The 15,954-nt window shown below is 46.7% G+C and overlaps 1 protein-coding gene across 4 annotated transcripts in view; it reads right to left on the bottom strand.

Moving 5' to 3' along the window:
• Positions 1-10,301: 10,301 nt before the first annotated feature.
• The window catches only part of EVA1C (eva-1 homolog C), a 42,017-nt gene continuing 36,364 nt past the window's right edge, over positions 10,302-15,954 (bottom strand). For all 4 annotated transcript variants that reach the window (XM_072851903.1, XM_072851922.1, XM_072851894.1 and 1 more), the window contains 3 exons: positions 13,007-13,078; positions 12,143-12,232; positions 10,302-10,826 (listed from right to left, as the gene is read on the bottom strand). In XM_072851903.1, coding sequence (XP_072708004.1) covers positions 10,435-10,826; positions 12,143-12,232; positions 13,007-13,078 — 554 coding nt within the window. In that variant the 3' untranslated portion in view covers positions 10,302-10,434. The remainder of the gene's footprint in view (positions 10,827-12,142; positions 12,233-13,006; positions 13,079-15,954) is intronic.

Here is a 15,954-nt window from a genome sequence, read left to right as displayed (position 1 = left end):
AAAACCACATTTAATAGGGCAAGATCTCTAACATGGAAGTGCTTCTGAGGTTACGACTGGATTAGAAGTGTTTAGTTTCTAACAAATCAGCATTTTAAAATGGAAATCATTAAATTTATTGGAGAGTGTTTCCACTATATGCTTGATGTTTAAGATCCTGTTACTGTTTCTAAAATGTATCATCAGTCAGTTCTGGGCTCAAGACCAAGAGAGGAAATGCTAGTAGACTTGAAGCAAATGTTGTGTCTGTTTTTGAAGGGAGGATTCTGATTTGGCATACTGTATGACTAACGGATAATTAAATCTTTAGAATTATCTAGGTAGAGAATTAATGTTTAGAAACATGTTGCTCAAGTTTTGCATGTTTAGACTTCTGTGTCCTTAAAGGAGATGTGTGTCTATGGAGGCAGGTGTGCGTCCTTGTCAGGTCGCTGAGCAGTGGAAAGCCAGGGTGCCCTGAAAATTCTGTGTGAGGATCAACTGAGTGTTGTAAAAAGAGGTGAACTGATGTGGGCACTCAACAGCCAACAACTAAAACGATGTCTTCGTTCACACCCCAAAGCAGTTGTCCCTATGGCAGCAGGGAGCCAAGGACGTCCACCTTTTCAGTTCTGCAGCGCAGAAAGGCAAGCCAGCTAAGGATGCTGGTTTTGTGGTTTGCAATGGACTTCAGGATACCAAGTTGCCCCTGCACTCCCGTGCTTCCTTTTCACCTGAGCCAAACTAGATCATGTTCACAAACTACACCAGTCTCAAGAGCAGGCAGTTGCTCATCAGCACATAGTTTAAGTCAAATTTTAATGGAAATATTTTTTGCAGGTGCCACATTATGGCACTGTGGTGGTAGGGCTGCTCAGTAACTCTGGAAGTCAGATGGGTTATGTTTGCTGCCTGAACTTACACCCGCATTTGACATTTTTCATTGATAGTTTTTTTTGTCTTATTCACGCCCTAATCCTCATGTCAGGAGGGCTTAGTGGCAGACACATTTGAAAACACAAACATCTGAGATATTATCAACCAGAAGCTTCCTGCCTTGCCAAACCTGCCAGTGCAACAAGATGGAAGTAAATTCTGTGGTTGACCGCTAAAAATACCTGTCTGTGGCTCTCCAGATTCACAAATCTCAATACTGCTGGCTTAAATCTCTCTTCTTGTTTGAGTCATTGTAAAATAACAAAAAGAAAGTGTTTTTCGAGCTGGTTTTTCCCATTGCAATGAAAAAATCATTTTCTTTATTAGTATGGTTGAAGAGACGCTCCACAAGTTAAACTGAAGTGTTTGTTGAGCTTGCAGCTGGAAGATTGAATACAGAAAAGAGAATTAATGCCATTAACTATTAATGGTGTTTTTACTTCAATCACTGATTCTTTTAGGAAAGTTTTGTGTCTGGTAGTTTTTCTGGAATATCAACTTTACAGTAACATGTTTTTTACCAAAAAAAAAAAATAAATCAGTATGTGGGATTTTTCAAAGTTGCAAAACTTCAAATATTTTATATGTAAAAACTACTTGGAATTATTTTAATGTGTCAAGAAAATGGAGCGGGTTTTAAAAGAATACCTTGTTCTGTCTCTCTGTCAGATGAAAATCAGTGTCCTGTACAATTCTTTGGAGGTTTTTAACCATTTCTATAGCTGAAGGTTTTTTCCTAATGTGCTCCTTTGCCGTCAGCAAAGGGTGGAGTGAAGAAAATCTGGAAATACTTAATTTCTTAGTATCACTGGCATCATTGCAACCCGCAGAGATACGATGAATCTTCTTGATCCATAACCGGCATTGGCAGCATTCAGTGAAATCATTATAAAATCATAAAATTCATTTATTTGTTATAAAAGCTGTTAGTCACCTAGCTCCAGCTCCCGATCAGTCCTACCGGTTGTAAGAGGCCCAGGTTGCCAGAGGTGCTGCTGTGTCTTTTATAAATTTTTACAGATATAAAACCTCTTTTTTTTACAGATCTAAAACCTCTCCCTCCTCTCCCCTCTCTCTTGCGATGCTCTCCTTAATGGGTTTCACAGGGATGTGTGTGAATGCTGTCCGAGGTCCCAAATTTCAAAACAGGTTCAGGAAAGTAATTATTTTGTTTGGGCAATTATATATATCCTTCCAAAAAATCAAATTAGTATTTATAGATTAATGACTTAGGGTTGTTGCACATTTGTTTCCCTCTTTTCCAGCAATGTTCTAAAACATTTACATCCTTTTGGCAGCCAGAAAAAACTGTAGCCCTGTTTATAAGCTTCTAAAGCGAGTTGCGTGGCAGCCTGGCACATTTTCTGTCCAGGGGGGACTGATAACCTGGCAGTTCCCAAACTAAATTCCTCCAGGGATCGCTTTGTTTCCTGTGCTGCTTGTGGCAACACCTCCCCCTCCCCAAAATCTCATCTTTTCCGTTGAAGAAGCTGGCTGAGGACAGCCAGCTGTGCCATGTGGTTTTTGTCCTGCCAACCTGGGAGGGAGATTCCCAAACAACGGACTTGCCCTTAAGCTACCTGGTCTAGAGATCCGCTCCGGGATCGGGGGTTGCAGCGTGACCTTACCTGGTGGCGCTTATTTATTGACGTTTATGCACCCTGGTACTTATTTGCCTGCTCCTCGTCATTTGAAAGTAGTTTTTTTTAGTTACTTTAGTTTAGTCATAACTGCATTGAGATTAGTGGCCTTGGCAGGAAGCTTCCCAGATGTTTTGGATCAGTTATAATGAATGCTTGAAAATATCCAGCTGAATCCCTCTTACAAATAGAGCTTTAATCTTAGATTACTGTTATTCCGAGGAGTTTGTTCTGTGGGCTCCCAGTCCTGTAAATAACTGAAGTCATCGTTGGCTTTTGACCATTTGATTTAATGTCTTTGATACCACGAAAGTATTCAATACCAGAGGAGACAAAATGAAAATAACACAAGCAGTGAAGTATCTATACTCCCTGGATCTCACTCGTTAAACCCCGCTGCACATCCACGACCGCAAGTAACTGGTTTTCCGTGACAAAACCCTAAAGCGTTGCTAGTGCCTTCTCTCTGCAGCTGGCATATGTGTCAAAGGAGCCCAAGAAGCTTTATTGTATTTCCAAGACTTGTTGAGAGTTGCCATTTTAGTGAAAAAGAGACTTTTAAATCACCATTATATGAAGGATTCTGAGGGGGGCCTTTGAACAGGACCTTTGATTATGGTGCTTATAATATTGTCGTTTCCTCTCTAAAAGCAAGGGAAAATCAGGCATAGGAAGTAATTAACAAAGAAGAAACTTCGTTTTATTTTACGTACCTTTGACTGCTGTTCTCTGCTGTAATTGCCCGTTTTCTTCTTTAGCTGAGAAAACAGTCCATAGGATAAATGCTCTTCTGAGTTCTCACAACAGCATCTGTGGATCTGCTGGATTCATTTGTTGTCGCTGAAATTGAATGAAGTTACTGGAGAAAGATGAAAGAGTACAGGAACAAAGCAAAGCCTAGAGATATTTATATATCTGCTCTAAAGAATTTGAGAGTTATGAGATAGGAACACCACATGTAGATTTGCAAATGTGCAAAAGCGTTTTATCTTTCTTCTAAACTGTTTATTTCTGGAAGTTTGATAGCAGACATGCCCTTCTAGAGGGAAAATCCGTTCTCTATCAAAGGACACGCACAGTGGAACGTTGCTAAAATGTTTATTTTGTGGCCATATCACTATCCTGATTAATGGCAGTTTATATTATGCGTTGTGAGAGTTGCTAATGCCATTATAGTCCTTAATGTGCTGTTGAGGTTTTCTTGAACAGGAGGGTGAGAGGAAGCAAGGCACGGACACTTGGTGCTGTGTGGACGTGGCTCCTGCGCTGCTTCCCCCCCCGCACCCCCCCCGGGAGGTCGGCTGCGCTCCTTGGGGTGCAGGGCGGGTGCTGCTCCGCAGGTGCTGCTCTGCCTCGGGATGCTGATGCCGCTTCAGGCCTGCCCTGCGCCTGCCGGTGGGTTCTCCTGACTCCCCAAATGTATTTTCCTGTTTCGTTTTACCGCATGAGGGTCACGGGCAAAAGCCACCGGGGAGCTGGAATTTGGGTGTTGTACTGGAAGGTCTTAGAGAAGGGTGAGCTTAATATACACAAAGTGTTTTAATATACTCCGGTGACATTTCCTGATTATTTTCCCTTTCCGTTCCCCTCTCCTCCGCCCCACAAACCCATGTGCTCAGTTGCGGGTTTTGCAAATGTCAGGAGGGGACCACCGTCCGCATGGCTGCAGGATGGGGTGTCTGTGGCGGGCTGCCCTTGCTGCAGAGGTGACCCCAGGGAGGCGGCGAGCACCCGGTCCCCGACTCCATGCCAGAAGTGGGGACCCAGTGGGCGCAGGGAGCTGGAGCCGCTGCTTTCGGCAGCACTGATGTCCCGCCGGGGTGCAGCTCTTGTTCCTGCTCAACACCGAGAACTGTGGGAGCCGGGAGCCTGCAAAGGTCTGGCCTGACCTTTGGGGGCCAGAGGACACCCATCGCCATGGGCAGCAAGGTCTCTGTGCCAGCAGATGGGAGGATTTCCTGGCTGCCAGTAACCTCCCGGGCCCGTGCGCTCTGGCACACTGGTGTTGGAGGAAGATGCAATGAATTGCATCCACCTGCCTGGCTGTCACCGGTGTGCGAGTCGGGAGTCACCAAGAGCACAAACTCGCGCCTTTCCTCCAGCTGTTCCCGTCCTCACCCACCATCTTGGGGTTCTGGGTGATGGGGCGGCGGTGGCCTGGGGCACCCGCAGGCTGTCCCCTCCTTGCCACCCAGACCTGGCTGCCCACACGTGCTGGGGGCACGACTGTGCTTCACCAAAACCCACCTGCCCGCCTGTGTCGAGGGCTCTGTGTGTGTCCCCAGCCTGTGCCCCGGTGAGTGTGGGCCATAGAGCAGCTACAGCGGGGTTGTGTTGAGAATGAGGAAGTTTATAGCAAAAATAGGAAATCTGGCACTTCCTCAAGGAAAAAGAAAAGGTAATCATTGTTTTATTCCAAGGGTTGTGTTTGTGAGAGCAGCTCTCGGTAAAGGCTGAGTAATACAGCCAAGTACTTATAATGTTGCAGTTAAAAATTGTTGTGTGGGGATTTTTTTGCCCTGATAATCGGCATACAGCTGCCACTTGTGTTACCCTGTAAGGGTCTGGGGGCACCGCGGTGTAAGTGATGGGATATTTCACACCACCTCTGCTTTGTCTCTCACCCACGCGACAGCTCCTGCAGTTTAAGGCTTCAACCCACGATTGTCCCCAGCGCAGTGGTCAGTTGTGAGTTTGCAGCTCTGTTTCTTCCTGCCTCTCCCTCCCTCAGCAACACCCTGCGGCCTCATTCAGAAAAGGACATTTCACCTCTTTCCTGATGAGGGATTTTTTTGGAAACCCCATTTTAAATTTTGCTGTGGCTAGATTAGCAGGGTGGTGGAGTTGCAACGCGACCAAAAGGCTGGAGAGTGGGGGTTGTTGCAGCTCCGAAGGCTGGCTTCCAGGTGTGGTTAGAGCTGGTCACAGGCTCATAAAACCATTTAGATTGGGAGGACCTCTTGGGGGCTGCTGGTCCTACCACGCACTTGGTTCAGAACTAGATCCAGCTTCAAAACTAGATAGTGTTGCTCAGGGTCCTGATTGTTCTAAAGAAAACCAACAGGCAGCTCCGTTGCGACTGGACCTACCAAGGTTTCCTACTGACTTCTATCTCCTGGCTGGTTGACTCTACTGCATGAAGAAGGTGTAAGCTCTGGCTGATCAACCAGAAGCTCTGAACCCGCATCTCCTCTGAGAGCAACAGTGCTGGTGCCTCAGTGGTGCTTTGCAGGGCTCGCTCCAAAGCTCACTGGAGAGTGACCCCCGTTTGCTTCACAGGGTCTGGGTGGGCTTTGCGAGCCTGAGAAAACCCAGCACAGACGACATCACAGGCGACGTGAAATCCCCTGCCTTAGCCCACGCTTGAATTCTCCATCGCTCAGCCACACACCTTGCAAAAAAGGAAGTTTGTGGTCATTTCTCCCTGATGCTTCCCAACATGCAGATGAAGCCAACCGGATGGTTTCCACACCTGGTTTTGGTCCTTCGCTCCTTGCTCGCACGCGTATGGCTTTGCTTTCCCAGGCTTTGCTTTCCCAGCTTGCTCCAGGCTCTGCCCTCACCCCAGCTTGCCCTAGCCCTGCCCGCACCTTCCTGCCTTGCCGCCCTCTCCCTCCAAGCACCCCAGGCGCCAGCGCGCAGCCCCGCCGATCACAGGTGCCTCCCACGAAATCGCTGGGGTGACGCCGGGGATTTTTGGCTGCAGTGTTACACAAACGTTAGGCATGCCACACTTGAGCGGCTGCTGATAAAAGGTGCAAGTTTCGGCAGGATTTATTTACTGCTTCCTGCAACCTCAGCCAGGGATTCCTGGTGGAAAACTCTGGGTTATTTTAAAGGCAGGAGTGGGGAGTTAAAACAGCCACACCAGCACTGCACATCACCATCCAGCAAGTTTAGGTGTTAATGCTGGGCCATATAATTTTCATTTTATGCACGTAGCATAAACCTAATAGTTATGGCTGAACAACTTGCAAGCTCTCCTTTGTAATATTTCCTTCTTAGGCTGCTTTTCTGGGCAGTTGTAGGGCTTTTACTGCTGAAACGGCATCCTGCTGCTAGCACTGAATGCCCTCCCCATAGTGTTGCTGCTGCCCTGTGGCACCTTCTTCAATGATATTTCTGCCCTTAGCCTGGAAATGAAGGAGATACCAGCTACGGCGTTTCTGCTGCTTATTTTTTCAGTCTACACATCCCACTAATAACCAGACAAATCCAATTCCTCCTTACCATTGCTCGTGTTACAGTAAAGCAGACGTGCCATTGAAACGAGCCTGGCTCACTTTCTCTTTAACTGGCATACACTGTGTTTTCCCATTAAATTGTGATTTGTGTGGGCTTGGGTCAGGTAAGTACGTCTCCCATTAATCTTCTGGTTTCTCTGCTGGATGCTTTTTCTGCAGAGGGTATCGTTTCAGGAAGGTCAAAATAATTCAGTGTCTGTTTCTCAGGTTTTTCCTTGTTTTCACTCTAAGACCACTGTGAACAGTGAACATTTGGGAACGAGGTGAACCACTAATTGATAGCTTTCCCTAATTAGACTTGGAGCCTGGAGTTTATACGAAAAGAATAAAATAGCAACCCAAACTCAGACTATAAACAATTCAGTCAAGGGAACAGCTCCTGAGTGAAGCTCGACCTCTCAGTCTGGGGCAGAAGCTGCTTTCCCTGCCCTGCCGAGTTACTCCTGGTGCTGGGGCTCATGATGCGGCTTTGCCACCATGTTTGAGGATACATTTAAACAGGCATGTGTTATTAAGCACTTTTTTTTTTTTCTCAAAACACATTCCCAGAGGCTGTGAAATGCTCCATATTGGGAAGCAGGCTCTTCTCTGGCACCTGGGAAAATCTTTTACTGCCCGCCTGCAGCCTGTGGCAGCAGGCAGGGAGGAAAATCAGGAGGGAATCAGGTCTGTTAAGTCATTTACAGGCAAATATGCAAAGGTAATAGAAAAATAAATTGCTAATCTTCACTTTAATACAAAGGATTTTTTTCCTCCAGGATTGTAAAAGTAGATGAGAGAACTGGGAGTTGGGAAAAGTGAAGTATTTTGCAGTTTTGCTCCAAGGAAGGGGCTAACCTCGAAGTTACAGACTGGTTTCTGCTGATCTGCTGCCACTTTGGTTGCTTCATCACCAGGAAAGAACACCCCTGTTTTCAGCTGGGAACCCCAAAGCAGGATTATCAAATGGAAGACGTGCATGGATGAAGTGAACAAAACAACAGGAAAAGGACCAGTGGTGCCCAGTGACAGGACCAGAGGCAATGGGCACAGACTGAAACACAGGAGGTTTCCTCTGAACATCAGGAAACACTTTTTCTCTGTGAGGGCAACCAAGCACTAGCACAGGTTGCCCAGGGAGGCTGTGGAGTCTCCATCCCTGGAGTTACTCAAAAGCCGTCCGGACACGGTCCTGGGCAGCCTGCTCTGGGTGGCCCTGCTTGAGCAGGGGGGTTGGACCAGATGCTCTCCAGAGGTGCCTTCCAACCTCAGCCCTTCTGTGAGTCTGTGACCACTCCTAGGACATGCTAATTTTACCGAGGCTTGAGCAAAGTGAAAGTCTGGTGGAAAGACTAACTCCCAGGTTTTGTTATGATGACAGCTTCAGGACGAAAACCCCATGGAGGCTTACAGATAAAGAATGAGGAAAGAAAATACACAAATTTTAGTGAGTATAAACATTAACTGCCGGACAGATAACTTCCAAAAATAGATCAGCTGGAGATCAGCTGGCCTGTGGGCCCCAGGCTCTTCAGGAGGAAGTTTCACTGGGGCTCAGTGTTTTGGGGAGACAGCCGGGGCAGGGCCCTGCTCTGGGGAAGGGGCAGCCCCCGGGAGCTCCTGCCCTCAGCCCTGCTTGCCATGCGTTGGAGCCCAGCCTGCTCTCTGCCATCAAGTGACGGCCTCCTTGGAGGGTCAATAAGGGGAAGAGGATCCATTTTTTTACTAGTATGGTCTGTCAGCAGGGGGAATTGTTGGGATGCAGATCAGTCCCCTTTCCTTCTGACCGGGAAATGGGTGGCACCGGCCCCCATGAGTCAGGAGGAAGGAGCCAGCTCCTGACCAGAGCCGTCCCACACCTACCCACAGGTCCGGCAAAAGGAAAAACCTGCCTTCTTCCACCCTCAGGACAAAGGCGTGGGTTTTTTCCAGATCAAAACCTATTCATCAATATCGTGCAGTGGCACAGGCTGTGATGACTTTCTATTGGAAAGGGGGAGAGTCGAGTCCCGGTGGGCGAGCAGCCAGGCTCCTGGGCTGCGCCGAGCGTTCCATGCAGTTCCCCAGTGCCACGGGTGACCTAAGCTCTCCGTCCGTCTCTTCAGCCCCTCTTCCTTCCGCTGATAGGATGCTAATCACTGCTAAGATTTTTCCAGTTGAGCACGGGATTGTGCCTTAGTCATCTGAGCAAGCCCCCTTCCTCCCTTTAAAGTTTTCCCGTGCTTAATTCAACTTTGTATCAGTAGGAAATGACAAGTCATGTCACCTTTTTCTTTCCGAGTGTTTCATACTACTTCACTCTACCTAGACGCACAGCGTCTGAGCGGGAAAGCACAATGAACTCATGAAGTATTACCAATAGGAAGTGACATTTTTCCTCCTTTTGTTCAGTAAATTCCCTATGGACCGCAGTTAAAATATTGGAGACATTTTATTTAAAGACAGGAAGGTTGTGTTTTCAACTTAGATACATTTCTGATTTAATTTTCTGTCCGACTGAAACCAAATTTGACTAGTGTGAACAGTTTCCAAGTGAAGATTGTGAACTTATAAGAAAAAATCTTGAGAATTTAATATTCAGTCAAGTGCTGGCTCTAAACCATGCTTTAATATCAGAAGAATTAACACAGCATTTCACTTAGGAATTAAGTGTTCGTATTATGTGTCAACTTCAAGAGTCTTTTATGAAAGCAGCCTTTTTTGAGTTTGTGCTTCACAACTTTGCCAGCATGGGTGGCAGCAGAATTACATCTCGAGTAATTATTCTGATGGTTGAATGGTGACCTTTTCATTAACAACAGGGAACCAAAGATCTCGAATGCAGACTGATTTTTGCCTTTATGTCCATGCTTCAGCAGTGCTTTTCTTCCTAGGGCTAGCCTTATCTGGTGGCTACGTGCTTTAAAAAAGAAGCTGTAGACTCCCAGAGGTATTGTGAAATCTGTGCACACTGAAGTATGCCTGACTTCAGGTGCCGTTACATTACCATCAAGAGGACTACTACTAAGGAAACTAATTCTCAAACCCTGAAAATTTTCAGTGAAATACCGGGCACTTCTTTGCAGCTTAGTTTCCAGACCTCCCAGCCCGGAGAGGGACCCTTCTTTCATGTCTCTCTTCTAAGTAATTGCATCAGCTGGACTCAAGCGAGCAGAATTTAACCCCCATGTAATCAGGATCACTGTTACTGGAGGAACGGGATTTGTTAGCGAAAAGCTGGGTTAATGAAACAGCAGAAAAGCTTCAATAACCTGTGTTTAATTTTGCTTTGTCCTGCTCACTCTGTTAATAATACTCCTATTTCTCATCAACAGAGCACATTCTCATGTAATTTATGACCTGCAACACACTAACTGGTTACAAGTGCCATGTCCTAATGCAGGTGTTTCTCCATGTTATGCTGCTTAAATATTTTTGTCCTTTTTTAATATTCCTTAACCTGCATATGGCAATTGATCCCCAATGACAGTGAACCCCCGTGTTTTTTCACAGAATGATTTATAGACAGCCAAGAGTTTGCAAGTCTCCTTTTATTGCATATATTTCTTCTTACTTTACAAATAATTATATGCACTGATACAAATGTTCCTTCACAGAAGGTACATTTCTTTTTAAAAAAAAAAAAAAGGGCTAGGGCATCATCCAAAATAAGCCATTTATTGTTCGTTAATATAAAACGTATTTATATTTCTAGGAGGTGTCATATCCAAACCACTGTTCATCCAAATTTCTTGTATGATCTGCTCCCTGCGCTCTATCCTTTCGGCCAGTTCTGCTGCCTCTGTTGAATTATAACCTGAGTAAGAAGGTCTGTAAAGTCCCGCTACTTCATCCTGGACGTCCGAATCAGAGGAATCTTCCTCCTCCTCCTCCTCATTTTCACTGGTCTCATACGCTCTGTCACTTTCTGGCACTAAGTGATCCCTCTCTCTGTGCAATTTCTGGAAGTCATTTGAGCGTGACACACAGGTCGCCAAAGCACACAGCGTGAAGATTAATCCCACACAAACGCTGGACACAAACAGGAGACCGGCTCTGTCAAGGTTATCTGAAATCAGAAAGCCAGTGCTTAAACACCTTACAATCTCTGCCAAAGCCTAGCTACAAAAAACGTCAGCTGCCATTTCTGAAGTGCCCCGCATTACGTTGCCGTAACAGTTGGGGGTGCCTGGGGGACGGGGGGTGTGGGGAGGCTTTTTCTGTCATGCACCGAAACAACCCTGCACTTGCAGTCTGAATGCTACCGTATCTGCCTCTTCAAATTACTGTGCAAAAATCCCAGCCTCTTAGTAACATTATAAAATAACAGCATTATCCCATCTTTTTATTAGCAGCTTACTAGCATTCTCAACCAGCTACCAGCAGCACACAGGGTTTTTTTCCAGCCATCCTGCCAAAACGGGCCTTACCCTTATGAAGAGGGGGCATGGGAAGAGCAGCTCTGGGCTCCCCAGAGCCATGGCAGCATCTTCAGGCCAGGCTGGGTAGGGAGCATTTTTCTTCCTTGGCATAGTCTGAGATCACTTCTCAGTATAGCAACAAGTGAGACGGATGTGGAAATGGCCTTTCTCGGGTTGTAAAATCCAACCCTGGCTGCTTGGGGCGTTGCTGGGAGGTCTCAGGGGTGGTGGGATTGGGGGTTTGGGGAGAGCTGCTGAAGGCAGACAGGTGCCGCTGGCAGGGACAGTCTGTCTTGCCGTGCCGGCAGGCTGCGGCCGCCCTTCGTGCTAGCAGAGGAAGCCCTTGCTAAAGGCTGTGGAATGATGCTCGACAGCTGCATGGTTCTTGCCATTTTCTAGAAGAGCAGCAATCTTAGCTCCAGAATCACTTCTCATCATCAACCTTTGCTCACTTCCAAAAATTCGTGACTTCTCCCGTGGTGCTAGAGATCTGGTGATCACAAATTTATTTGCCTAAAAAAATTTGCCTTAGTGTTGCTAAGTCACAAAACCTGCCATGCCCCATACCGGAGATGGCTGGGTTTGGTGTTTGCGTTTTTTTAATGCCCCTTGATGATCCTTTTATGTATGCAAACCAACATTTCCAAAAATGGATGTCTCCAGCACTGCTCCCAGATCAGGACCAGGTTTTCAAAAATACTGAACAACCGACAGTACCCATTGAAAATATTCACTAAAAAAAAATCTTGGCTGCAGTCTCTAAAAGAGTTTGGATCCTTCAAGATGGAAAATATTCTATAAATATCAATTATGCTGCGATTGTCCCATCCACAAGACTGTGATTATATTGTAATAACACCATTACTATAAACATGGGATTACCAGTTGTGACCCTCTGAGGTGATCCTCCCTTTTCCTGAAATGCAGTCTAATGAACCAAACAATCTCAGCCTCATTTTCCTACCTCTAATGTATGCAAATGTAGCCAAGGAGTTGCTAACGATAATTCCATCTTTCTTTGGAAGTCTTGATTCCTTTGGATCAAGGTCGACACCTGTGACACGAGGAGGGAAAGCAAATTCAGTCATAACATAGATGATGAAGCTGCTAAGCTGATACTCACCCAATAACTTTTGAACTAACAAGCCTGTCTAAAACACAGGCAGGCCAGTGCTGTGCCGTAGCAAACTTGCAGAACATTAGACCAAACAATGTTCGATAAATAAAAATGATCGAAATAAAGTATAAATTAACAAAGTATTGAACATATTGTATATATAGAAAATGGCAACATTATTTAAAAGAATTACCAAGTGAAAGCCCTTGCCTATTCTCATTAAGCTTTCTGAAATAATTTATTTCCATTAAGCTTCACAGCTCTCAAACGGACTTCCCAGCCCAATCACTGCAGTACACTCCTGTTACTGATGGCAGCGAATACACATTAGCCACATCATTAATTTGATTTGCCTTTAGGAAGAGCAGGTGTTGGCATAACTCTTAAAAGACTCTTCACCCTGAAGCAACTGCAGTTTCACTTTTACTCTTCCCATGGTTCAGTCAAAGTTAGAAGACAGCACGCTGGTTATGGGTAGGTCTGGTGGGTCGCTTGTTTCACAGCGGTGCTGTGACAGCAGGACCGTCCTCACGTGGATCCCATCCTGCTCCCAGCCCATCACGCTGCCCTCGGATGGGAAGAGCAGCTATTTCAGCAGGGTTTCCATTACCTCGTCCCACCTCCCTCAGACCAAGCTCTGCAGTGGGAAAACGTTCTATTTCAAAGACAAAGGAGAGCAGCAAACCGTTTTTTTTTTTTGATGGTACATACCATCGTTCTGTTTGACGGAAGACTTGCTATCGGTGACCAGGGGGTTGACAGCTGCGAGGATGAATTTAGGAACTGAAAAGATGAAAGACAAATTGTGTACTGTTAGTTTTAGGAACTAGATCCCCAGTTAATTACCAATCTCACTGCTAACCCCGGCTTTATTAATTGGGTTTCTGACGGTGGTATTGAAGGGATCGGAGCAGGTGGCTCCACCGCTCAGAGATCGGGGTGGGCGGCTGCATCCAGAGCCAGCGCGGGCAAGTGCCAGCCCTGCCGGTGTGCGAGCCTGGCCCCGGTGCTGCAGCCAGCCTGAGCTTCCTCGGTGGCCCAGAGGTGCTCCCTCACCCCCGGAGGACAGGAGCGTTTGCAGAGGTGGTGCAGTCCCAGGCAGAGCTGTGCCACTTACCCCCACCGTACCAGCCCCGGCCGGGGCTGCTGCCCCTGTGTTGCCTTGACTTTTACTAACCTAGTAATACTCTAACCCCGACAGCTGGCAAATGCAGGGCCTGCATACACAGGAGCCCCAGGAGAGGAGCTGTGCTCGGTGACATGTCCTCCTCTCTCCACCACCACCCACAGGTCTGGCACACCAGGAGGCACGGCACCGGGATGCTGTGGCATAGGACGGTGGCAAAGAGGACGCTGCTCACAGGGTTGGCACTGCGGGGGAGGAAAAGGAGGTGGGAAAGGCAATAAAGTAACGGGGAAGAAGACTGAAAGGAAGGTGGGGTGGGCAGGGAAGGGAGAAAAGGGCAAGGGCGGCAGGCAGAGCGAGTCTGAGGGGTGGCATGCACAGGTAGAGAGCTAATAATTTTCACCTAAAGATCAGAGAAACACCAAAGGGGACAGATAATGAATGCCGTCGTCTCTAGAGCTAGTAAGGGCAGCTCTGGCCCTGTGACTGGATTCATGCACCGGGCCCTGTGCCTGTGTGGAGCTCCAGGAATGGCAATGCAGCTGCATACAGTGGGGGGACCTGCCCCCTTGTTTTCTGCCCCCTTTTTTTTCTACCACACAAGGGGTGTGCCAACCAGCGGACAGGAGACAAAATTGGCCAACGGCTGGGCTACAGTCAGATGCTAAACTGTGTCTAGATACTGGTTTTCGATGAAGATAATTCACTGTAATTCTCAGAGAAATGTTTAAAGTCTTGTGTGACATCCTCGGCACAGTCTCTGAGACAAATGGTCGCTGACGAGGAAGGTGCTCAGGATGGGACGAGATGCGCTGGGTGGGAGTGGGCTGCGCCCTTCTCATCTCATTAATTTTTTCCCTTGATAAGTTTTCACACGCTTCTTAAAATAATTAAAAGAGCTAAAAGCAGGTGCATCGTGCAGACATTGAGAGTTCACATATTCTGTGTTAGATGAATGGGCCCTTCAGATAGGCACATCTTGGCACCTGTTCCCCGTACTATGTGAAGGCAGACTGACTGATGCTCAGACTGATGGGGGGGCGGGGAAGGAAGACATTTCAAGTATGAAGTTCACCTCTATCCCACATAGAAACATTTGCCAATAAATAGTGTTAAGGAAAGTTAAACGGAACAGACGAGACTGAGGTTTGGGGCTTAGCATAGTTTTCGTTTGAAAAACAACTAAAAATAGCACTTCTTTCTGAGCAGAACTTTTCTTTGTGTGTGGGCTCAAAGTCATAGCTGTTTCCTTTCCTGATGAAGGAGTTTCTTGGGGACTCTTAGCTCCCGTTTGCAACAGAAGGCCAACAGAGATAGGGGGGAATGAACTCATTTCTATTCTGGCTTGTACCTCATCATAGTCCTGAACTGTTTTCCAGCGGCAGAGTGTTTTTGTTGGTGCATGAGGCAGACAGTGAGCAGGTTGGTTTGTTTTCAGACTGCACTCTGAATTTGCAGGCCTGGCTGTTATGAACAACGTGCACGTGTTATGAACAATATCCTGGGAGGACGCACCGTACCCAGTGCCTTTGTGTGACCTGAAGCTCCTGTCGCATGGCCTGGTGCCCAGGCGGGGGGTCCTTCACCTGTGCTGATGTTCCTCCTGCTCCCCTCCCAGGGGGAACTTCCCAGGGCTTTGCTTGCTACAGGACTGAATCCTTTCCCCATGTCTTCCTATCAGGTTTGAACAGCTATTTAATATGCCATTCAAATATTTGTTGTAGGGGGATGCTTAATTCAAAATGGCATGGACAAAAAAAGCTCCTGACTGCTTGCATTGTTAATTTTCATTACAGCTTCACTTCAGACACAATGACTTTAACTAGGATAGGCTGCATCAGGTCGTTGAACAGAATAACTGGTACTAACACGAGGAATTTTTATGAAGATAATCACATCTATACTACAACTTGTGCCAGCACTACTTTGTCAAGCAGTGACAAAGTTGGAGTCAGTCACCTACCACAAGCTGCCAAAGGCAGCCCACAGATAGATTTTGAATGGCATCCAGGGAGTGCAGGTACAACGCAGGGCATCGGGAGCTGTGTTTCCTGAAAGAGGCTCCTGAAGTCCAGCCTCAGCAAGAGCCAGGAGATGCAGACATGAGATGATACTGAGCAGGTCATCAGGGGCACTGAGACTGCGAGAAATCAGCACCTCCTGGCTCCTGCTAAGTTTTTACTAGCAGGATTTAACTGCAAAAATAAAAATGCAGCCAGACACACTAGCCCTAAATGGTTGCTGACCACTGAGGTGGGGGAGTATGATTTTTTTCATATTCCTGACCATGATGGAAATCCTTTCAAGTGTGGCACAGCCCTCAGAGAACGTGGTCTGCTCTGTTGTGCTCCTGCCACTTCAGGGGGAGGCCTATTTACCTTATCTTGGGAAGCATCAGGTTAGCAGGGATCTTCTAGTGAGGGGAAAGAATGTAAAATGTCATTCTGGAATATGCCCAAACTCTTCCCATGTTCACTAGATGATCTGTAAAATAATTAGACCTGCAAATCATTGGCTAATGCTTCAGATTGCA

The sequence above is a fragment of the Ciconia boyciana genome, chromosome 1 (assembly GCF_034638445.1).
Source record: "Ciconia boyciana chromosome 1, ASM3463844v1, whole genome shotgun sequence".
NCBI classification, from domain to species: domain Eukaryota; kingdom Metazoa; phylum Chordata; class Aves; order Ciconiiformes; family Ciconiidae; genus Ciconia; species Ciconia boyciana.
The sequence above is the reverse complement of the archived record's forward strand: the minus strand, read 5'-3'. Positions and strand labels throughout refer to the sequence as shown.